Source organism: Mustelus asterias, chromosome 8, assembly GCF_964213995.1.
Source record: "Mustelus asterias chromosome 8, sMusAst1.hap1.1, whole genome shotgun sequence".
Taxonomy (NCBI): domain Eukaryota; kingdom Metazoa; phylum Chordata; class Chondrichthyes; order Carcharhiniformes; family Triakidae; genus Mustelus; species Mustelus asterias.
In genome coordinates this window covers 57,096,988-57,121,890 of record NC_135808.1, presented here as the reverse complement: position 1 = coordinate 57,121,890, position 24,903 = coordinate 57,096,988, and the positions used below count along the sequence as shown (strand labels likewise).

At 43.1% G+C, this 24,903-nt stretch overlaps 1 protein-coding gene across 1 annotated transcript; it reads right to left on the bottom strand.

Moving 5' to 3' along the window:
* Positions 1–24,903, bottom strand: LOC144497184 (torsin-1A-interacting protein 2-like). The gene is made up of 8 exons (XM_078218056.1): positions 24,766–24,903; positions 16,519–16,584; positions 14,819–14,863; positions 14,586–14,666; positions 14,109–14,168; positions 7,989–8,048; positions 6,411–6,473; positions 1–3,573 (listed from the first exon to the last, which is right to left on the bottom strand). The coding sequence occupies exons 1-8, from the start codon at positions 24,830–24,832 to the stop codon at positions 2,780–2,782; spliced, it is 1,236 nt and encodes a 411-aa protein (XP_078074182.1). The 5' UTR covers positions 24,833–24,903; the 3' UTR covers positions 1–2,779.

Sequence of the window (24,903 nt, the reverse complement as noted above, 5' to 3'; positions counted from 1 at the left end):
TATTCAAAAAATATACAATTTTTATTTTCAATCTGTAAAAGAAACTCTCTCTACACAAAATTGTGTCACAAAGAAACCTGATGGAGAGAACAGGAATAGTACAATCAATGCATTTAAAAAAGAGGCAACTTGCACAACTTGTACATGAGTGTAAACAGGCAATGTTAAAAAAGCAGAGTTCTGAAATCATCATTGCGGAAGAACTTGCGGTAGAGTGCTTTTCATAACCTCCAGACATCCCTATCCCTTCAGTAGTTATATAGCTGCTGAAGCACATTTGAAGAGCTGTCATTGCTGTAATATAGGAAACATGGCAGCCTTTCTGAAAGAGATGATCTGGGTGAAACCCAAGTTAAATTCACTTCTCTTTTTTAAGCACTGACTGGCCTGCTGTGTGTATTTGTAATCCCCCTGCAGCAGATACAAATAGTTTCAGTTCCACAGTATAAGAAAATCAGGTTGTGTTTTATAGCCTGCATAGTTTAAATTGGAGAAAATTTTTATTTTTAAAAAAATTTTGAGCTACAAAAGAATACACTTTCAGAAAGTGCTGCAGATGCAATGGCAGAGAACAGGTTCTCACAGTCAGCTGTGGCCCAACAACTGAACTTGCAAGGCCACATGATGTAATTTTCTCAAATGCCATTCCACTAATTAGAAAGAAAAGTTACATTCTACAAAAAAATGTTGTTCTATCACAGGAAAAGAGGCTTCACAGTAAGCAACAGGATATGCAGTCAAGCCTATACTTAAAGTAAAACATCCGACATGAATGGCTCATTCATGGTGGTCTATGATTATTATTGGGCATTTATAAAATAAAATAAACCCAAACACCATAGGAAGCTCCTCACCAAACCATCTCCAATAAAGCTTTTCCTTAAGAAAAACACTCAATAAAAAAAATGCACAATCACACAAATACTTCTAGAATGTAAAGGAAATGTTTCATGGTTGGGTCACTCTCTCCGTGTTGTAAAGGGTCTGGCTATTAGCATTTTACTTTCAATTCAGAGTGAGACACTTGCTTTCAAGCTATTTTCTTTGTATTTTCTCACCCTGGGTGAAGCAAGAATTTCACAGCGCTGAGAAGGCAGCAGCCTTCCCAGGGCATCGGCCAGTGCTGCATCTGAATCCAATTCTCGGGACAAACAACCCTCCCCTCCCTGTGGGAAATCGCAACACAAAACCACAATGCCTCTCACACATTCTATCACATACAAGAGACACAATTGGATGAAAGTCCAAGTGTCTTCACTACTCAGCCGTAATTGTCATTCCAGAGGAATACATTTCCCTGGGGTATTACTTCCTAAAAACAGAGTTACTTTTTAATTACACAGAGGAACTTAGACAGCAGCTGTTCATACTATTGGAAGTTACCAGAGAGGAGTTGCAACAGACACTTTTACAAAATTAAGCACAGCCTGCATGTTTTATTTAATTTAATATATTCAGATCTGTTCAGTTTCCTGAAAAGGCTATGAGCTGTAAATAAATTGTGAAGATTTTATCTTTAACATGGTTTTAGAGTTAGCAGTATTTTAATCTTTTTTTCAAAGACTGATTAGTCTTGAAGTTTAGCTGGAATAAAAAAAACCAAGCAACCATTGCTGCCCCTGCCATGGCAAAAAAAGACCAAGCTGACAGAAGCAATCACATTGCAGCAGATTCCGCCCATGGATCTGGCTGTGGAGTAGACAGTGTCTAAACATTAACAGGTTGTCCCTGGATTATGCCAATTATTAGTGCAGTTGAGAAATAAAAACCATCCCCCATAGTCTTCCACCAAACCCAAACAAAATGGGGATTTGTAATGGTCACGCACTCGAGTGACTCAAAGCCACATGAAAGCAAAAAAAATTATGAAAACAGAAGTTTGGTCCAAAGGCCACAGGTCAGATTTCCACCCAGAAAAATCATTGTTGGGTACCAGTCATGCATTACGGAGGGTGCTTGATTTGCACTTCCCTCATTGTGTTTTCTCAATAACAGTGGTTAATCCAGTGTTATCTTATCTTACCTTGGGACAATGTTAAATATCTCCCACCAGGTATTTGTATACGGAAATGAAAGTAGGTATATGGCAGCATTAGGGTTAGTTGCCAAGCAGTTCGAGTATAGCTGGTAGCCACATTATTCTGACCCAATGTCATACTTTATATTCCGGCCACTAATCCAAACTGTTTCTGTTCCCAAAGATGCGGTACAGTCTCCCAACATCCTAGTCTCCTTTTCTGCTCCCAACATCAATCTCAAGCAAACGATGGGTGACCCACTCCAAATCCTCCAAAAGGTTCCTGTTGTCAGACCCTATCTCCTCACTGGCAAAGAGTGGCTTCCACACCCCCACAGCACTGTGTCTCATTGTAACATTCAGCCAGTTCTTTCATACAAACCTTCCACACAGAAACCACCCAAGATTCATCTTATGGCACTTCTGGCTAAACAGCACATTCGGAAACCAAGGGGGATGACAGATGGGCAACATGGCATCTCCCAAGGTATTAAAGCATTAATATTTTAATAAAAAGTCACTTGACAAGAGTTTTAAAAATGTTTTGCTAGTAACTTAGGTTTACAAACTGCCACAAAACAGTTACATCAATAAACAGAATGGGTTTGCTCTTCTCAGTGGGCGGAAGACCATACATTAAATCAGTGTATTATTTACCCATGACTTATCACTCTCAACTGTGGATGGACAAAGAGAAAGAGAGAGTGAGCGTGCGAGGGAGAGAATGTGACAGAGAGAGAGAGAGAGAGCCCCTTTCCCCGATCACCATCCGCTCGCTTTAGGATTGCAGCCCCTCTCCTCAATCTCACGCACAGGCGCTACTGGAAGTACAACATGTGCAATGCGACTCCACAGGCCACTCAGCTTGTCAGTGTCCATGCCCTCTCTGCCCTCAGAGGCAGAGAATTTCCTCTTGAGAAAGTCACGGACTTTCACTTCCACAGCCCCCAAGCTGACACCTGGCGCCAGCCTCTCCTCGTCCAGCAGGATGGTAATCAGCAGGGCGACTCCCTTGTAGGCCGCATTCTCATGATCACAGTACTTGTAGAATATCAGGGTAGAGGGTGGGGGCAGGTCCTGGAAATGGTGAACCACTGCTGCCCTGCTGCCTTCGTCGAACCCAGATGAGAGCCGGGTATCCACCTCCAGCTTCACTGCATCACTGTCCTGCTTGCTCCGATCAGAAGCATCAATTTCCACCGTGTTTGTGGCATTGAGGGCCGAGGAGTATGCTTCAGCGATCCGGCGAGCAAGACACCTCATGGTTCGCTGTCCGTCCCACGCAGCTGCAAACATCAGGATGGCAGGTTTCACATGCTGCGTCAGATTGATGTGGTTGCGCAGGGTGATCCTGCTTCTCCTCCACAACGCTGAGTGCTGACCATCAAAGCGAGCCTCAACCTGCTCAAACTGGTCTGAAAATAGCGCCACTGCCGAAGTTTCCCCCAACGCCACAGCCGGTGGTTTGCTCCTCACAAAGAGAAACAGTGCAAAGCAAACCGCGACCACAATCATCACAATCAGGACCGCATGCTTGCTTGAGGCATCAGTGGTCCCTGTGGAGGAATGAAAATGACAGAGAAAATCACTTACTGTTCAAATGATCATTTGTTGAAATTCTAACTTTACACTAGGTTGCGTCTGATCAGTGTCCAGTTTGAGACTTTATAAATACAGACGTATGGGACATCTGAGCACTAACATCACACCTGAATCAGACAGTGATGACATGTGTGCACTGAGACCATTAGCTCAGTGTGAGATGTTTGAGCACCAAGACCACACCTGTACTGGCTGTAACTCAAATGCAAACTAAACTCATTCAAAACCATTCCATTTTGTACCAGGAGAAATTCAAACCAGTAATACCAGACTTCAAACTTTCAGCAATGAGATTTTTAAAAATACAATAGTTCATTGTACTGTGCATACATGAACTTGGTAAACACAGAATTATGAAACAAATCCAGGAAAATGCCACTCCCTACACCATACCACGGAACATAGAAAATTCACAACACAAAAGGAAGCCATTAGCCGATTGCATTTGTGCCTTCTGAATAACAGTCTAACCCTACATTTCAACAGTTTGTCCATAACTCTACATGTTACGGCATTTTTCAGCAGTTAGTCCATAGGCTCTATGTTACAGCACTTTAAATACATGTCCGTGCGCAGGTGCTGAGGATTTCTTCCCTCTACTACCTTTTCAAGCAGTTAGCTACCTATCCCTGCCAACTTCATTGAAAGGAATTCTCAAGTCTGCATTAATCCATCAACTAACTGCTATAAATCTATGCCCCCCCCCCCCCCAGTTTCTGCCTCCCAGTTTCTGACCTCTGCAACAGGAAAATAGGTCCTTAACAACTCAATCTAGGCCCTTCAATTTCATACACTTTGTTTGAAGGAAAACACCAGGTTATCCAATCGCAGGTCAAATTCTCCATTCCTGGCAACATCGTTTTAAATGCCCTCTGTATCAAATGTAATCACATCCTTCCTATATGACCAGCAAGTATCCTATTGTTTTCTTAACCACCTCATCTACTTGTCCTGCTTTCTTCAGGGACCTGTGGACATGCACTCTGTTCCTTTATGCTTCTTAGTAGCCACCTATTTATTAGGTATTCCCTTGTCTTGTTTGACCTCAACCAAATGAATTACCTCATAGTTCGACAGATTAAGTTCCATTTCAGCATCAGGTCACCTGGAGTATTAATGCACAGTTCCACCGTAATACTAGGGTCAATTTATGTATTTACTGCCAACATAGTCTCTGTTGACTTGACAGTAAATGTAATTCGAGCTGCACATGAGATTACAATTGAACAGATGCAAGCAGCATTAAGCAATTTTGACTGGTACAAACAGCTCTAAAAAGGAAATTATTGCAGGGTTATATTTTATCTTAAATAATACCAAAATGAATTACACGTAATTAATAATTACACAACTCATCTGTAAATTTCAGTATTAAGTACTTCGAACCTAATGATCAATAACCTTGGATAATTTCTGAGAAGTATTAAACAGAAATTGGACCAAACAAGGAAAAAGATGTTCTGTCCTGTCACTCCCTCAGTATTTTACATTTCTGAGATGTCTACTTCTACAGCTCAACTCCCCTTCTCTGGATCAATGCTCCCCTCTTCAGTCAGAGGACAGGAGGATTTGCCCCAACCTTTATGGTCATTGTTTCTCAATACCTTGACAGAATCTCCAATTCTACACAGCAACCTAAATTCCTGTGTATAGTTGCACAGTGATATATTTAATGCCCAGCGAAGTAAAGCTGGATTCTCATTTAATCATGTTGGCTCCAACATAGCTTCATGCCTCACTGAGTGCAGCTAGTTCAAACTTCCTTCAGCAAATAACTGGGCTCAACACTGTGTTGCCCACATTACATTATTTGCAGCGAAATGCCAGGAGCTCAGAAAGGTTTTATTTTGTACTATCAATCAGGCTTATCTCACCATTATTTTACAGCTTTTTTGTTGTTGAAAAAAGACATGCTCTCAAAGTTTTTTGTCTGGCATTCATCAGGATAGATACAAGAATACCGAATTTCAAAGGGAGCAACAATTTATACTGCATGAGAAGGGTGCCAATTGGTTGGCAAGTGGACTCTGATTGGTCACGGCATTACAATGGAGAAGCATCAGGGAACTATTGTCCCCATGTTTTTGATTAAAACAAAAAAAGTGAAATGTTTGAACTTGAGGGTTGCTTTACCTGCAGAGGACAGGTCCATGTGAATGAATATATGTAGCTACCAACAGGTGTAAACCAGCACATTACAAATCTAACTACAAATCATAAATTGGTTGTTAGTGTAATCTTAGCATATGGGATTGTTCAGCAAGTGTTGTCCAATTGCAGAATCACATCTAACATTAGGCATTATGTTATGAATTTTGCAGGCACAGGCTGGTTGAGTAGTCAGTACTCTGCCTATTGTAAACAGCCAAAGGCACACGATATTTGGTACAATTCACCAGTTGTTGGGGCATATATCCTGTGTACGTGGCATGGCATCTGAATTCATATACATTATTCATTTGTGACATACAGGATGTCTCCTTGGCTTGATGGCACCATCTTATTAGTGGAAATCATGAGGACAATCGTCCCTGGTGCATTCTCCATGACAATGGCTTGATCACAGTCAGCTTGCCAACCAATCAGCACCTTTTCTCATGGAGTACAAATTGTTGCTCGCTTTGAAATTTGGCACTTTTGCATTTGTCCTGATGAGTGCAAGATGAAAAGCTTCAACGGTGGGTATCTTTTTTCAGAAATACTCAAGTTCTTTACGACCCAGCGTCTACAACATTTTCCTTTGGGATAAAGTTTATTTGGACCCATTGGATAAATCTTAGCAGGTTTATACCTTCCTTCACAGGTCTTCTGCTCTTTTCTCCTTTCTTTGGTGAAAGCTCACTGTGAGGCAGTACTGTAGAATGAAAAGAAACAAGGCTACTGAATGAAAAAGTAAAGTTACCCATCTCCGTGCAATATCACTATCACCTCACCAACATCGATACTGATACGCACAGTGAACAAATCCAATCATTTTAACATAGATCAATAAAACCAATCACATTCAGTTAGCTGGAAGGATTGCTATTTATATTGAACAAAGGCAGAGAATAACCCCTATTCTCCACTCATTCCCTTTGACATCTTGGAAATTAGGAAATGTTCAGTGATGGAAAAATTGGACTCAAAATCCTCACAGCTTGCTGCCACCTCCAACAATAAGTAATTTTCCCTAGGCATAGGTACAGGACTGTACGAGATATTGAGATAAACAGAAACTAAATACCAAAGAGCTTGTATTTGTACAGCACCTTACATGATTTCAGGGCAATCCATCTACTCAAGTAAGGTTCTGGTAAGTAAAAGCAAAAAACTGCAGATGCTGGAAATCAGAAATAAATCAGAAAATGCTGGAAAACCTCAGCAGATCTGACAGCATCTATGGAAAGAGTTAACGTTTTGAGTCTGTGTGACTCTTTAGGGCTAAAGAGCAGGAAAACGGTATTGCCTTTTATACTGTTTCAAAGAGGGTAAAGCAGGTGGAGCAAAGTTAAAGATAGGATGGAGGTAGGAAAGATTGGACAAAGATGTTTTGGGCACAAGACAAGTGTTAATGGTATTGTTAAGGAATGAAGAAAGCATTGATAGTGGCATAAAGATATTAAAATGTGGTAATAACAGAACAAAGGTCAGGGTTCTGTGAAAGCAAAACTTCACAAATGGCAGGTGGCCCGATGGGTGGGGGAGTTCATTGGGACAAATAGATTTTTGGATAAACGTGGGCATCAAGATGGAGGAGAGATTGCACAGCCTGAAGTCGCTGAACTCGATGTTGAGTCCAGAAGGCTGAAAGTGCCTAGTCAGAAGATAAAATGCTGTTCCTCAAGTTTGGATGGGCTTCACTGGAACATTGCAGAAGGACAAGGACAAATATGTGAGCATAAAAGTAAGATGGTGAACATTGGCATTGTGTTTTCCGACTGTGGAAAGGTATTCCCTCTTACTTTTATTGCCGTACCTTGTCAGAAACCTCACCCCATCACAGCCAACTGAGACAGCTGGTACTCAGTCCTCCAAGTCTGAGGGCCTGCCATTTTAACTCACCACCTTGCTCTCATGCCCACGTTCCTGCCCTTGGTCTGCTGCAATGCTCTAGTGAAGCCCAACGCAAACGTGAGGAACAGTACCACATCTTCCAAAGAGCCTTTGAGACTGAACCCAGAGTTCAACAACTTCAGACTGTGAAACCTCTCCTCCATCTTGACTCCCATTTTTAATCCTCAGAGAACACAATGCACAAATAATTGTTTCGGGTCAACTCTAAGTGGATTTCAAGAGTTGGCCAGCCTTCAAAAAAATTCCCAGCTAAAACCTGACATTCCTTAAGATGAAATAAGTGTTACAACAAAATACTGCTGTCCTGCTTTACCTGGAGTTACAGGCCTGGGATCAACTTTAGCTGGTGACACAGTCCCTCCACCCCTTCGGTCTATAGAAAAACAAGAATTGTAAGGGTTAACAAAAGTGTCTCCAAGTACATATACAAGGTGAGATCATAAGAGTGAAACTGAGTCACTGAGGTAATAGGAACCTTAAATATTGAATATAAAAAAACCTCAATGGATAATTTCAACCTAGAGGCAAACGAACATACATACCAACATAGGAAATAGGAGCTGAAGTGAGCAATTCAACCCCTTGAGCCTGTTCCACCATTCAATAAGAGCATGGCTGATCTGATTGCGTTTCTAATTCTACATTCCCATCTACTCTGATAATCTCAGATTCCTTTGCTTAATAAGAATCTATCTACCTCCGCCTTAAAAATATTCAATGATCCTGCCCCCACCACCTTCTGCGACAGAGTTCCAAGGTTGAACAAACCTCAGTGAAAAAAAAATCTCTTCATCTCTGTCTTAAAAGTACGACCCCTAATTTTAAAGCAGTGCATCCTAGCTCTGGACTGACCCACAGGAGGAAACACCCATCCCACATCCAACTTCTCGAGAGAGTTCAGGATTGTATATACTTCAATCAAGTCACCCCTCACTCTTCTAAACTCCTGTGGAAACAAGCCCAGCCAGTCCAACCTATTTGCATAAATAACCTGCTCATTCCAGGGATCTATCTAGTAAATCTTCTCTAAACTGCCTCCAATGCATTTATATCCTTCATTAAACAGGCATACCAAAACTGCATACAATATTCAAGGTGCAGTCTCACCAACGCTCTGTATAACTGAAGCAGAACATCCTTACTTTTATGTTCAATTCAGACTGAATCTAAAACAACACAATGTTTTGTCATGATTTTAATTGCTAATTAGACAAAGTTGGGTCAACATCACCTTCATTCTCTGATGTGATACATACAGCTCTTGTGAAGATAAATAAAACCAGATCAATACAAAGTACATTCCTAGATATTCCTTCAAGAAAACAGCAAGGATCTTTCTTTCTGTCTCAGGCAGAAAGCCATTGGAAAAGAATCACTGTACAACTTAGGCCAAAGGTTAAATTTCATTTACCCTGTTCTTTGAGTACGGATGTACAATATTGGTAATGTGCATTTATCAGCTGCAGCCACCGCATCCCCCCCCCCCCCACCCCGCCCCCCCATGATTGCCCTCCCCTCCCAGACTGACAGCCCTCCTTACAACCTCCTCCCAGACTGATGCCCACCCCCCCTCTCGGACTGACCCCACACCCCCTTCTCCTCCCCTCCAAGACCGATCACCACCCCTCCACTCCCTGGATGAATTTACCCGTAACCCCCACTCCCCCAGACCAATCGCGCACCACCATCTCCTCCGTGACATATTGCCCCACCATCTCCTCCGTGACATATTGCCCCACCCCCTCCTCCGCTCCAGGACTGTTCGTGCCCCCCTCCCCACTCCTCTTTCCTTCCTGACCAATTGCTCCCACCACCTCCTGATTGCCCCCACTCTCCCTTCCCCGACCGATCACGCCAACCCCCTCCCTGGACCGATGGGGCTCTCCTCCCCAGACCAATCGCGTGGACACCCCCCTCCCCCACCCCCTCACTCCCCCTCCCCGCCTCACCAAGCCTCATGGACCAATTACCCCCACCACCTCCCGATCACCGCACGCCACCCCACCCCCCAGAAAGATCACCCCCCGCCCCAACTGACTGCACCCACTCTCCCCTCCCTTACCAATCACCCCTCGCCCCCCCCGAACCGATTGCCCCCACCCCTCGTGGATCAATGCCCCTCGCTAACCCTAACCCTCCCTGACATATCACCACAAACTCCAGGATCGCGTCCCCCTCCCCTCCCGGACCAACAGCCTCCAGGACTTCCCGATTGGCCCCCTCTCCCTTCCCTCACCGATTTTCCCCCCACTCAATATCCCCTCGTAACACAATCCCTCATCCCATGAGCCAAGCCTAGTGAAGCTTTGCTGCTATCCCTCTAAAGCAAGTACTCCAGCTATGTCTTTATTGTTATACTCTAAGCCCTTTGTTACAAACGCTAACATACTATTTGCTTTCCTAATTGCTTGCTGTACCTACATGCTAACTTTGTCATTCATGTAAAAGGACATCCAGGACCCTCTGAATGCAAACATTTCTCAGACTCTCACCGGTAAAGAAATAGTGTGCTTGTTTATTTTTCCTAACATAGAGGATAACTTCATACTTTGCAACACTGTATTCCATCACCCATTTTTTGCCCACTCAATCTACATTCCTCTGCAATCTCTGCACCCTCTTCACTGCTTACTTTGTATCAGCAGTAACCCGAATACAGTATACCCAGTTTCTTCATCCTAAGCATTAACAGATTGTAAATAGCTGAGGCCCAAGAACTGATTGTGATGGTACGTGCCTGCCGACCCAAAAAAGTCCTGTACTCGGTTTCTTCCCCACGAACCAATTCTTAATCCATGTTAAAAATTAGCCTCAACACAGGAGTCCTAGTAACCTCTTGTGTGACACTTTATTGAATGTATCTTCAAAATTTAAATACACTACATCCACTGATCTTCTTTAACCATCTTACTCGTCACATTTCAGCCCTGCAAAGTTCTCCTCACTATCAGCTGGGAGCTTGGGCCAAAATTGGCAGAGTTGTCCCACAGATAAATCAAGCAGCAGCCTGACAGAGTCATACTCACAGGATCATACTTTACAAACACCATCCCAGAAACCACCATCACCATCCCTGGGCATGTCCTGCACCACTAGAAGGACAGACCCACCAGAGGTGGCAACACTGTGGTATACAGTCAGAGGGCGTTGCACTGGGAGTCCTCAACATTGACTCCAGACCCCATGAAGCATCGTAACATCAGGTCAAAAATGGACATGGAAACCCCCCCCCCCCTCACTGCCCATTACCACCTACTGACCCCACCCACTACTGACCAAGTCCTGAAGGGTATAACTGCTGGCAAGGTCTGCCGCAGATGGTGAGGGAACCAACAAGAGGAAAACATCTGCGTGACGTCATCCTCACCAATCTACCATGGTCATGGATGCATCTGTCCATAGTATCGGTAGGACTGACCACTGCACAGTCCTTGTAGAGACAAACTGAGGGTACCCTCCATCGTGTTATATGGAATAGATTTAAAACAGTAGCAAAAATTCATTCATGAGATGCTTTGGGACAGCAGCAGCAGCATTATAATTAACCACAATTTGTAATCTCACAGTCCAGCATATCCCCCACTCTAGTGTTACCACCAAGCCAGGGGATATACCTTGGCTTAATGAGAGAGTGTAGGAAGGCATGCCAGGAGCAGGACGAGGCATACCTAAAAATAAACCGTCAACCTGGTGATGTTACTACAGGATTAATCGCATGTCAAACAGCAGAAGCAGCATAGAACAGACCGAGCTTAGCAACCCCGCAACCAATAGATCAGGTCCAAGGTCTGTAGTCTTGCCACATGCAGTCTTGACAGGTGGTGGCCAATAAAACAACTAACAGGAAGAGGAGGCTCCACAAATATCCCATCCTCAATGATCTGGCAGCCAGGACATCAGCGCAAAAGATAAGGCTGAAGCTTTTGAAAGCATCTTTAGTTAGAAGATGATCCATCTCGGCCTCATGTTGAGTTCTCCAGCATGCCAGTCTTCAGCCAATTCTATTCGCACCATGAGATATCACGAAATGGCTGAAGCCAACCCACTTAATTGGCACTCGACCCAACATAAACAATATTTATTCCCTCCACCGCAGACACACAGTGGCAGGAGTACATACCATCTACTGGATGAATTTCTGCAACTGACCAAGGCTCCTTCAATTCTGCAACTGACCAAGGCTCCTTCAACAGCACCTTCCAAAACTGTCACTTCCAACACCCAAAAGCAGATGCATGGGAACACCCTCAAAGGCAATGGGTCCTGACAACATTCTGGCAATAGTACTGAAGGATTGTGCTCCAGAACCAGCTATGCTCCTAGCCAAGCTGCTCTAGTTCAACTACAATACTGGCATTTACCGAACAATGTGGAAAATTGCCCAGGTTTGCCCTGTCCACAAAAAGCTAGACAAATCCAACACAGCCAACTATCAGCAAATTGATGGAAAGTGCCATTGACTGTGTTACCAAGCAGCATTCACTCAGCAATAACATGCTCACTGATGCTCAGTTTAGGTTCCACCAGAGCCACTCAAATCCTGAGTTCACAAGAGCCTTGATCCAAACATGGACAAAACAGCTGAACTCAAGGGGTCAGGTGAGAGTGACTACCCTTGACATCAAGGAGCCCTAGCAAAACTGAAGTCAATGGGAATTGGGGGGGGTGGTAAACTTGCTGCTGATCGGACTCACACATAGTGCAAAGGAAGATGGTTGTGGTGGTTGGAGGTCAATCTTCTCAATTACAGGTCATCACTACAGGAGTTCCTCAGGGCAGTGTCCTAGGTCCAACCATCTTCAGCTGCTTCATCAATGACCTTCCCTATGTCATAGTCAGAAGTGGGGTGTTCACTAATGACTTCACAATGTTCAGCACCATTCGCAACTCCTCCAATACTGAAGCTATCAATGTCTAAATGCACCAAGCCCTTTATAAAATTCAGGCTTGCGTTGATAAGTGGCGAGTAACATTTGCAATACCAGCATCTCCAACGAAGAGAATCTAACCATCTCCCATGATATTTGATGGCATTATCATCATTAAATCACTACTGTCAACATCCTGGGGTTACCATTGACCAGACATTAAATGGACAAGCCATAGAAACAGTGTGGCTACAAGAGCAAACCAGAGGCTGGCAACTCAGAATAACTCATCTTCCGACTGCCCAAGTCTGTCCATTATCTACAAGGCACGAGTCAGCAGTGTGTTGGAATACACTGGTCAGGATGAGTGCAGCTAAATTAACACTCAAGAAGCTCCACATTAGAGGACCAAGCAGCCCGTTTGATCAGCAACCCAACCACCACCAAAAACATTCATTCCCTCCATCACTGGTGCACAGTGGCAACAGTGCATACCATCTACAAGATGCACGCCAGCAATTCACCAAGGCTTCTTCAGCAGCACTTTCCAATCCTACAACTTCTCCCACCAAGAAGGACAAGGGCAGCAGGTGTATGGGAACAGCACCAGCTGCAAGTTCCCCTCCAAGCCACACCATCCTGATTTGGAAATATATTGCAGTTCCTTCACGGTCACGGTCAAAACCTTGGAATTTCTTCCCTAACAGTATTGTAGGTGTACCTACACCACACAGCCTGCAACGGTTCAAGATGGCAGCTCACCACTACTTTCTCAATGGCAATTAGGGATGGACAATAAAGGCTGGCCTAGCCAATGACACCCATATCCAGTGAAAAAAAACATTTTCAAAAAGCTCTTCAGAGATTTACTCAACAAGATTTCCCTTTCATAAATCTGTACTGACTCTGACAAATATGATTTTCCAAGAGCCTGGTTACCACAGCCCTAATAATAGATTCTAGCATTTTGCCTATTACTGATATTAGGCTAACTGGTCTATAGTTCGCTCTCCTCCTTTCTTAAAAAACAGGGTTATGTTTTGGTCCCTTCCAATCCATGGAAACTGTTCTGGCATCCAAGAGACTCTAGAAGGTCAAAACGCATTAAATATTCCTGCCGATACCTCTTAACACTGTCGGATGCAGATCATCGGGTCCCATGAACGTCTCCAGTACTATTGCTTCACTTCTACTGATTTTAAGTTCATCTTGATTCTTGGATCCTAATTATTTCTGAAATGTTTCTTGTGTCTTCTACCACGAAGACAGACACAAAGTATCTGTTTAATGTCTCTGACATTTCCTTACTTCCACTAATTCACCCGTCCCTGCCTCAAATGGGCCTTTCATTTACTTTCATTCATCTCTTCCACTTTACAAATCTGCAGACATGGCTGCAGATGACAGTACCTAGTCCCCTCACTACACTGTCCATATCACTACTATCTTCTTTTCACTCCCTCCATTAATACAAGCAGCTATTTCATGAGATTTGTCCAATCAGTTCTATACTCAGAAATACTTCCATCATACTCTCTTGCTCGGGGAACAGCGAGAAGACATACCTCGGGCTGAACGAAGAGGTCTTCGGCTTAGGCTAGACTGTGTGTGCAGAAGAACTTGATCTGCAGAAAAAAGAAACGCAGCAAGAGGTTACTAGAAGTTCAGTTCCAAGCTCAATTTAACTCTTCCAATACAAACTCTATCGTCCATTACACTTGAGTGACACAGTAAAGTACATGAATGAGCCACACAGTTCCTAGTTTAATCCTATTGTGAGTTAGCTGACCTCATCAAGTGCTGTGGTCCATGTATTATAGTTACCTCAACAACAGGAAGGAGAAAAGATAAATATCATCTGAAACTCCTAGGCCTAATGGCAATCCAGGGGTTCTTAATAGGAAGTGTTCCAGAGTGGGCACGGATGTAAGCAAGGTGGGTGTGGCTATAATGTCCTCCTGTTAAGGGGAGGGAGAAAGGGGATAACGGGAAGAGGGGTTGGAAATAACAACCAAATCTTTCTACCTCTGGAAACTGTGTACCTGATGAAATCCGAGACCGTGTCCTGCTATATATCGGTGAATCCCCACCTGCCCCCACATCCACATCAGAGTCACTGGTTTCTAGAGAGAAAAGAAACACACATGCATCAAAAACAGACTGTTCAAGATCTCCCTTTACAATGACAAGGGACATTTCAAAACCAGATTGTTTCAATAACAACTGATACCCCATCAGATCAAATTAGGCCAATATCCCATCCACCTTCACTTACCCGTGTCAGATTTGCCAAAGTCAACTTCATCTTTAGAACTGCGATCTGTAGGAAAAGAATCATTAAGTTACAAATCCAATTGCTGTTCCATGCATCAAAACTATTCTCAGTCTGCACATTCAGAAATTATACAATTGTGGATATTGTGCATCATCCTAAGGAGCTGGGTGGTGGGAATACAGCTCTATCTCACCCTTGGAAAAGGAGAAGGGGCAGCATTTATTAGACTTCCTTTACATCAAGGCATGATGCAGAAGATTTGAAGCAGCAAGGAAGATGAGGGTAGAGGAAAGAGAGGCAGCTAGTGGGAGAAAAAAAGAGGAAGTGAGATGATGAATGGTTACTGACCTGTTCACAGTGGCCATTTATTATTAAACACACTTCTGATTTTGATTGTGGCTGGAAGGTGTTTGAAAGAAGCTTTAGGCTTATCTGGTGCCATGTGAGAAACTTAAAATACGAATAACCCTACCATATTACTACAAAACTGTACCCATACACTTGGTTAAGATTAATTACTAAATATAAAAATACAGTCCGTTTCTGTTAACAACCCCCATTACTGCATATCCATTGGAGTTTGGTTTACAAACAGCAGACCAAGGAAAGTGATTTACTAGAATTACTGGCAGAAGTGTGGCCTAATCAGTGAAGTATCTGTACACTTGAAACCTATGGCACTGATTAATATTCCTCAGTATTATACGAACTTTATTCTGTCAGTCAGCAAAAGAGATGCATCTAGTATGCCAAGGACTATCCTACAATTGATCAAACAAAGAGCCGCTGCAGACCCATTCCAACACATTTTACTTGGGCATAAACTCCTGCAGAAAAGTGCCAACACTCAAAGTGTGGTGCACATGGTTTTGATCATGTAAGCTCCTTGACATCACTCAACATTAAATTTAATTTTCCCCAATTCCATAACTGACCTAAATACTTCTGAAAATCTTCAGCTTTTCCTATTTTAGTGTTATCAGCAAGCTTGGCCACGATATCAGCTGTTTGACGTGGTTGAGTGGATGGCACTTTCACTTCTGAGTCACCAGGTTGTGGGTTTAGGTGGAGAGGATGTTTCCACTAGTCGGAAAAACTAGAACCAAATGGCACAACCTCAGACTAAAAGGACGATCCTTTAAAACAGAGATGAGGAGGAATTTCTTCAGCCAGAGAGTGGTGAATCTGTGGAACTCTTTGCCACAGAAGGCTGTGGAGGCCAGGTCATTGAGTGTCTTTAAGACGGAGATAGCTAGGTTCTTGATTAATAAGGGGATCAGGGGTCATGGGGAAAAGGCAGGAGAATGGGGATGAGAAAAATATCAGCCATGATTGAATGGCGGAGCAGACTCGATGGGCCGAGTGGCCTAATTCTGCTCCTATGCCTTATGGTCCCATTCAGAGAATCGCACACAAATACAAGACTAACATTCCAGATGTCAAGATCATTCTGTCCTCTCAGGAAGATGAAATAGATCCCATTCCAAAGACGAGCTGGGGAGATCGGCTCAAAGTACTTTATTCAGCTATAAAGCACTTTGGGACATCCTGAAGTTCTGAAAGGCACCACTGAAATGCTATTGAAATTATTTCTAGGTCATCGATATTGTGCCCAAGGACTGTATTTAAATAAACACTTAAAACTATATGCAGTAAATAAAATTTGTGAAGTCGAAAAACTTGACACGTTTAATTCATACCTCTCCTCACAGGACTGCTGTCCACATCGTCTGTCACTCTTTCATTTGGAGAAAATTTACTTTCATCTGGAAAAACAATGAGGGAACAAATAAACCAAAAAATGTCACACTGCAGATGAAGTGCTTAAATATCAACTGGATTTCAACAAATCTTATTGTACCAGCCTGGAGCATTTGTATGTCATTCAAAATGTTGCCAATTTCCTGTGGAAACAACAAGCAGCAGAGAACACTCCACTTCTTGTGGGACAGAACTCCAAATAGGTTCTAAAGCAGCAACATTCAACTAACTCAACCAGCCTGCTTTCAAACATCTTCAAATTGAAATTATTTATGGTTCCAGTGATAAGATCCAGAATTTTAAAGAACTGGATACAAAGATCACTCAGTCAGCTGCACAAGAAGATCATCTGTTGGAAGTCCAGAAACACGTAACAGATCATAAAAAATAAAAAGGCATTAAACTGAAAGTAAACTGAAGTGGCACTCGTTTGTTTTAGATCGTATCACACTGGCCAAGTCAGATGATACTTCTTTCCCTTTGCAGTGACAAAGCCTTCAGGATTACTTTCTACTATTAACCTTCTAACTTTGAGGTCACTTCATATTATACAAAGATACAGACAGAACAAGGGCGTTATTCAATCTTAGCATACATGCAGAATCCATATACCACTTGAACTTTGTTCTCTGAACTTCCAACAACCAGAAAACCCAAGTCAGACGCACCTATCGGCATAAATTAAGAATGCTTTCAGTTAGTACTCCCTGGTTACAACACTAATATTTCTGTACCTGATTATGTCGATCATTAACCACATTCTTGGATTGTGCATTCAAAGTTCACCCAACATAACCTCAAAAACTCAGATCATGCATATTCACCCCACCACTGAATACTCAGCCATTGAAACCAAAGAAAAGTTATAGCACAGAAAGAAGCCATTCAGCCCATCTTGTCCATGTCAGCCCGAGGACACCCAGGTGCCGGTTCTAATCCCATCTTCCGGCACCCAGCCCATTGCCTTGTAGCTTACAGCACTTAAGGTGCAGATCCAGATAGGGTCTCTGCCTCCATCACCACTCGGGCAGCGAATTCCAGACACCCAACACTTCGCATAAAGAAGCTTTTTCTTCATGCTCCCTCATCTCCCTCCTTATCTTGAATCTATGCCCCCTGGTCCTAGAATTCTCCACCATAGGAAACAATTTTATCCTGTTCACTCTATCTCTTCCCCTCATAATGTTGTACACCTCAATCATGTCACCCCTCAGCCTTCTTTGTTCCAAGGAAACTAACCCCGACCTATCTAATCTTTCCTCATAGCTACAGTTTTCTAGCCCTGGCAACATTCTTGTAAACCTCCTCTGCACTCTCTCCAGAGTAATTATGTCCTTCCTGTGATATGGTGACCAGAATTGCACACAATGCTCTAGTTGCGGCCTCATTAGTGTTTTATACAATTCCAACATTATATCCTTACTCTTGTATTCCATACCCCTGCAAATGAAGGAGAGCATTCCATATGCCTTCTTTACAACCTTGTCTACTTGAACTGCTGCCTTTAGGGACCTGTGTACTTGCACGCCAAGATCTCTCACTTCATCTACCCTTTTGGGTATATTCCCATTTCTTGTGTATTCCCTATAACTGTTTGACCTCCCTTAATGCATTACCTCACACTTCTCTACATCAAAATCCATGTGCCACTTTACTGCCCATTCCACTAACCCGTTGATATCATTTTGTAGATGATAGCCATCCTCTAAGCTATCCATTACTAGGCCAATCTTCGTGTTGTATGCAAATTTTCCAATCTTGCCCCCCCCCCCACATTCATGTCCAAATCATTGATATATAACATAAACAGCAAGGATCCCAACATTGAACCCGATGGAACACCACTTGAAACAACTTTCCATTCGCTGGGGCATCCATTGACCATTACCCTTTGTTTCCTGTTACTAAACCAATTTTTGATCCAGTTTGCCACATTACCCTGTATCCCGTGGGCTTTTACTTTTTTAACCAATCTGCTAAAATCCATATACACAACACCCACTGCACTACCTTCAGCAACCCTTCTTGCCACTTCCTAAAGAATTCAATCAGGTTTGTGAGGCAAGACCTTCCTTTAACAAAGCCAGGCCGACCATCCCTGACAAGTCCATGCCTTTCTACGTGTCAGTTAACCCTATCGCTCAGGAATGATTCTATTAATTTATCAGCCACCAATGTAAGACTAACTAGTCAAACATGTTTACTTGATGCTCAAGTGAAAGTATCATTCCAGAATTTCATCCAAGTGATCACGTGAGCCACACTGTTGTATTGCTCTGAGGCTGCAGTTAGGAACCCGTGGAAGCCAGTGTTCTGTTTTTGGACAATGGCACAAAGGGGCAGCATGTCTGTGAAAACTAGGAGGGATCAAGTATGACTCCTGAGGAAACGGTGAAGAAACTGAGAGAGAACTCAGTGCTGGAGATTCTCTGACTGGAAAACAAGCATGGCAATCAGTCAAGAATGGTGGTACTCAGCTGGACAACAAAAAGAGGCAATGAAAGAAAGTGATAGTCAACCACCTCAAAGACTGAAGACAGATCAAAGATGATGAAAAAAGAAAGTACACTGATTGCAATCAGTCACAGATGATTTGTGACCTTTGATGAAGGCCCTTTCAGTGCTACGGCAGGAACGGAAAAAGCCAGTTGAGAAATTCAACCCTGGAGCTGCAGGAAAGATAGGAGGACTGGGATGCTGGACATAGAGTGGTAGTTGGCAAGGACATAAGAGTTGGGAGTGGGGCGGGAAGAGATTTGAAAGGGAAGAAAACAACACCAGAGAGGGAACCATTAGGATATCAGCCAATATGGGAGTCAAGAAAGAAAGTTAAATAGTCAGCATTTTAGTGCAAATAGAATTGGGAGAGAATAGGAAGCAGGATAATGGACAAGATGAGCTTGTGGGGGGATATGAGGGGAGAGAATGAGGAGAGTTCAGACCCAGGGCACGTGAGGGAAAGTTTGGCTTGGTAGGTAAGGAGAAGAGAGAGATGTGGAACCGACACAAACAGGATGGTTTCAGCCTTAATGGTCAAAATATCAACACTTTCTTTACATTTGATAAAGGTAAGTATGGTGGAAACGGGGAGAAGGGTTTAAGGAGACAGTTCATATTGGAAAAGTTGTGGTTATCGCTGCATTCCATGATATGCCCAGAATCATAAATCATTTTTCCAGATCTGGCAATGAACGACTAATTCACTTATTGGCTACCCTGCATATCTCTGTCCCTTGGAGTTGAGAGAGCAAAGGTTCTTGTTTCTAATGAACTGCAATAACATGGGACTTTAAACGTGAATAGGAGATATTTTCCCCTTCCAACAGCACCACTAATTACAGAAAACACTTCAGTATCTTGAGGTCAATATGGGAATTATATAAATGCAAGTTCTTTCTTTCTCTAATGGTTACATAAACATTTATTATAACTATGTGGATCTGAAGAATCAAATGCAGGCCATGTAAAAGCATTCAATCTCTACCCCAAATGTACCATTAAAAGGGGATAGTTATCTCTGAGCTTCCATATTCACTTCTCATTTTCAATCCTGAACAAGTCTATTCAGCCCACAATTGAATTCAATCTGAATTTGGTTTTAGGAGCAAGCAAGGAATGGATTCGGGTTCGCCCAGTCCACTCTGCGGATTGGCTTTGTAACTTCAAGAATCAGGTAAAGAATTTTTTTAAAAGCTGTCCCAAATCATTTTACAGCTAGTGAAGCACTTTTTGAAGTGTAGTCACTATTGTAGTGGCAGTCAATTTGCATACAAACAGCAGCGAGACGATTATCAGATTGTCTGTTTTAGATGATTCTAGTTGAGGGATGAATATCGGCCAAAGGAACTCCTCTGGTCTGCTTCAAAATAGTGCAATAGGATTCTTGACATCCAATTAGAGGGCCTAAGTGTAACATCTCATCTGGAAGGTGGGTTCTCAACAGCATAACATATCCTCAATACAGCACTGAATATCAACTTAAGTTGCGTTCCAGTCTCTGGAACAGCATTCAAGTCTTTATCTTTTTCAAACCTCGTGCCACTATTTTGGTTCACAGTCAATGGCCTTTTCACACAAGGAAGAATGATAGCTCCAGCATAATGTCCCTGATTGTTATGTTCTCTGGATAATGCTTTAAAACGGAGAGTTCTCCCAATGCCCCCCCTGACCAATATTTAACCATCAACCAACATCATAATCTAGTTGTTTTTCATAGTTTTTGCTGCGCACAAATAGTCCGTCACTTTTCCTAATTACAACAGTCACTATTCTTCAAAAGTATTTAAATGGCTGTAAATTGTTTGGGGACATCCAAAGATTATGAAATGCGTGACAAAAATCCAATTCCCCTTTCTATGTTCCCAACTATCTGTCTCAGAAGTAAGTAACATGCTCGACTCTTGAATGAAGATTGAACTCAATATTCAGGCCCAAGAGGAACATGTGATATTGACTGAACCACAGCAGACTTTCAATCTTGGGGTGAGGGAGGGCAAGGGGCAAATTATAAATTAAGCAGTAAATGGTCTATTCCCTCCTCTCCTTCCTTCATCGAGAAATATCTGAGGACAACTTTTTAAAATGCAAGTTCTTAAAATAAAGACTCTTCAATTCAACTTGGAAGGATGGTAGGCAGTTTTAACCCTTCAAATTGTCCACGTCTCTTTCCACAAGCGAGTTCCAAGAGCAGACTTTGCCTGATGGCCAGTGTCTCCTCCCTCCCCACTCTCTGCATCCATTTTGCCCCTCCCTCCTTCACTGAACATCCTCGCTCTAAATACACTTTGCTCTACCCTCTAATCCCATCATCCCTCCCTCCTCAAACCCACCTCCTCCTCACCCCCATTTCTCCGTCCCTTTCAACAAATATATAAGGATACAACTTCATTAGTTTGCACAAATGTTAAGGATGGTATCAAGTTGAAAGAGGTGTAAAAAGCTGCAAAGATGAGTGGCAGGCCAAAGTTTAGTTATAAACCAGCAAGGGATGGTTAAAAAAATACAGATGGAGTAATTAGAATGCATGAGTAAACTAGCAAGAAATATAAAACAAGAACTTCTAAAGTTTAGCTATTAGTCACAAGTAGGCTTACACTAACACCACAACGAAGTTACTGTGAAAATCTCCTAGTTGCCACACTCCGGCACCTGTTCGGGTACACCGAGGGAGAATTTAGCATGGCCAATGCATCTAACCAGCACATCTTTCAGACTGTGGGAGGAAACCGGAGCACCCGGAGGAAACCCAAGTAGACATGGGGAAAACATGCAAACTTCACACCGACAGTGACCCAAGCCAGGAATTAAACCCGGGTCCCTGGCACTGTGAGGCAACAGTGCGAACCTCTGTGCCACCATGCCAACAAGTTTATAAAAAAGACAGTACCTGAAGTAAATGTTGGTCCTTAGTGAGTGATGTTGGAAAATAATGGCAATGAAGAAAATGGCAGAGACTGTGAACAAGTATTTATCTGAATTCACAGCTCAAAACACAAAAAGCACCCCAAGAAAAATAGAAAATCAAACATAAAAGGGAGGGAGGAATCTAAAGCAACCACTATCTTAGAGAAAAAGCATTGGGAAAATTAATGAGATTAAGGGCTGACAAGACCCCAGGACCTGATAGTGACTGCAGAGATAGTGGATGCAGTGGTTGTAATCTTCCAAATTTTCCTAGATTCTGGAAAGGTCACAGCAAATTGGAAAACCATAAATGCAACAACTCTATTCAAGAAAGGAGGGAGACAGAAAGGATGCAATTGGCTAGCATCTGTCATTGCGAAAATGCCAGAAACTATTATTCAACAAATAGTGCTGAATATAGGTAAGAATGCAAGTGGTGAGGAGGATACCAAGAATCTGCAAAGGGTTACTGATAGATTAAGCGAGTGGGCAAAAGTTTGCTAGATGCAGCAAAATGTGGAAAAATGAGAGATTATCCATATTAGTGGGAAGAATAGAAAAGCAGAATATTATTTAAACTGCAGTATGCTGCTGTACAAAGGGGTTCGCATATATGGAATTACAAAAGTAAGCATGCAAGCACAGCAAGTAGGGAGGTTAATGGAATATTAGTTTCTATTGTAAGGGGCAGGGGATGCAGAAGACGACCAGGGACATCTTGTTACAACCCAACAGGGAATTGGCGACATTTGGAGTACTGTGTACAGTTTTGGACCCTTTACTAAAGGAGGGATAGGCTTGCATTATAGGCAGTTCAGAGAAGGTTCACTTGGCTGATTCCTGAGATGAAACGGTTGTATTATGAGGAAAGATCAAGTAGGTTGAGCTTGTACTCATGGAGGAGGCAATGACCTAGTGGTATTACCACTAGACTATTAATCCAGAAATTCTGCTAATGCTGAGGGCCTGGATTCGAGCCCCACCACAGCAGATGGTAGAATTTGAAAACAATAAAAAAATCTGTAATTAAGAATCTACTGATGACCATGAAACCATTGTCGATTGGAGGAAAATCCTGTCTGGTTCACTAATGTCCTTTAGGGAAGGAAATCTGCTTTCCTTACCTGATCTGGCTGACATGTAACTCCAGACCCACAGCAATGTGGTTGACTCTCAACTGTCTCCCAAGGGCAACTGGGGATGGGCAATAAATGCTGTGATGCGGAGATGTCGGTGTTGGACTGGGGTAAACCCAGTAAGAAGTCTCACAACACCAGGTTAAAGTCCAACAGATTTATTTGGTAGCACAAGCCACTAGCTTTCGGAGCTCTGCCCCTTCATCAGGTGAGTGGGAGTTCTGTTCACAAACAGGGCATATATAGACACAAACTCAATTTACAAAATAATGGTTGGAATGTGAGTCTTTACAGGTAATCAAGTCTTAAAGGTACAGACAATGTGAGTGGAGAGAGGGTTAAGCACAGGTTAAAGAGATGTGTATCGTCTCCAGCCAGGACAGTTAGTGAGATTTTGCAAGCCCAGCCCGTGGCCTGTTGTGAACAGAACTCACACTCACCTGATGAAGGAGCAGCGCTCCGAAAGCTTGTGGCACCAAATAAACCTGTTGGACTTTAACCTGGTGTTGTGAGACTTCTTACAATAAATGCTGGCCAGCCAGCCAGCAACACCCATGTCCCAAGAATGAATATATTCATTGCAGGTTAGAGGAATGAGAGGTGATCTTACTGAAACATGGAAAATTCTGAGGGGGCTTGACAAGGGTAGATGCTGAGAGGTTTGTTCCCAACCTGGGGCAAATCTAGAACATGGGGGCACAATCTAAAAATAAAGGGTCTCTCATTTAAGGTAGAGATTTTTTTTCCTCCCAATGGGGTCTTTAATCTCTGAAAACCTCCTGCCAAGGGAGTCAGTAATTATCAGGGGGCGGCACGGTAGCACAGTGGTTAGCACTGCTGTTTCACAGCTCCAGGGACCTGGGTTTGATTCCCGGCTCGGGTCACTGTCTGTGTGGAGTTTGCACATTCTCCTCGTGTTTGCGTGGGTTTCCTCCGGGTGCTCTGGTTTCCTTCCACAGTCTAAAGATGTGCGGGTTAGGTTGATTGGCCATGCTAAAATTGCCCCTTTGTGTCCTGAGATGCGTAGGTTAGAGGGATTAGCGGGTAAATGTGTAGGGATAAGGGGGTAGGACCTGGGTGGGATTGTGGTCGGTGCAGACTCGATGGGCCAGATGGCCTCTTTCGGCACTGTAGGGTTTCTATGATTTCTATGATTCTACATATATATCAATTCATTAAATATATTCAAACCTTCATTTAGGCAGATTTTTGATCTACAAGAGCATGAAAGTGGTGTTGAGAGCACAATGAGATCAACTATGCTGTGACTGAAAGGCAGAACAGGTGCAAGGGGCCAAACAGCCTCTCGCTGCCTCCTTTTATTATGATCTTTACAGCCTAGGGCCTCACAGTGGTTAACATTGTTGCCTCACAGTGCCAGGGACCAAGGTTCAATTCCCAACTCAGGTCACTGTCTGTGCAGAGTCTGCACGTTCTCCCCGCATCTGCATGGGTTTACTCCGCTTGCTCCGGTTTCCTCCCACACTCCAAGAGGCAGATGGTTGGGTGCAATGGCCATGTTAAAATTCTCCCTGAGTGTACCCGAACAGGCGCCAGAGTGAGGTGACTAGGGGATTTTCACAGTAACTTCATTGCAGTGTTAATGTAAGCCTACTTGTGACACTAATAAATAAACTTAACCCTCACCTCGGGTTTTCTCCGTGTCCCCCCTGGCTCCAGCCCCGGAGCTCTCGCTGTCGCTGTCCTCACTCATCTCACTAACTCAGAGGCGGCAGGGAGCCTCCGACCGGCGGGACAAACAACATGGCCGGCGGAACCGGAAAG

What these genes read in the sequence shown, in the direction of transcription:
- LOC144497184 (XM_078218056.1), bottom strand. Translation starts at nt 24,832, where the DNA reads ATGAGTGAGGACAGCGACAGCGAGAGCTCCGGGGCTGGAGCCAGGGGG. An exon ending in ACGGTCTCGGATTTCATCAG is followed by an intron (nt 14,169 to 14,585) that starts GTACACAGTTTC and finishes TTTTTTCTGCAG; the next exon opens with ATCAAGTTCTTCTGCACACA. An exon ending in CAGAAGACCTGTGAAGGAAG is followed by an intron (nt 3,574 to 6,410) that starts GTATAAACCTGC and finishes ATTCCTCCACAG; the next exon opens with GGACCACTGATGCCTCAAGC.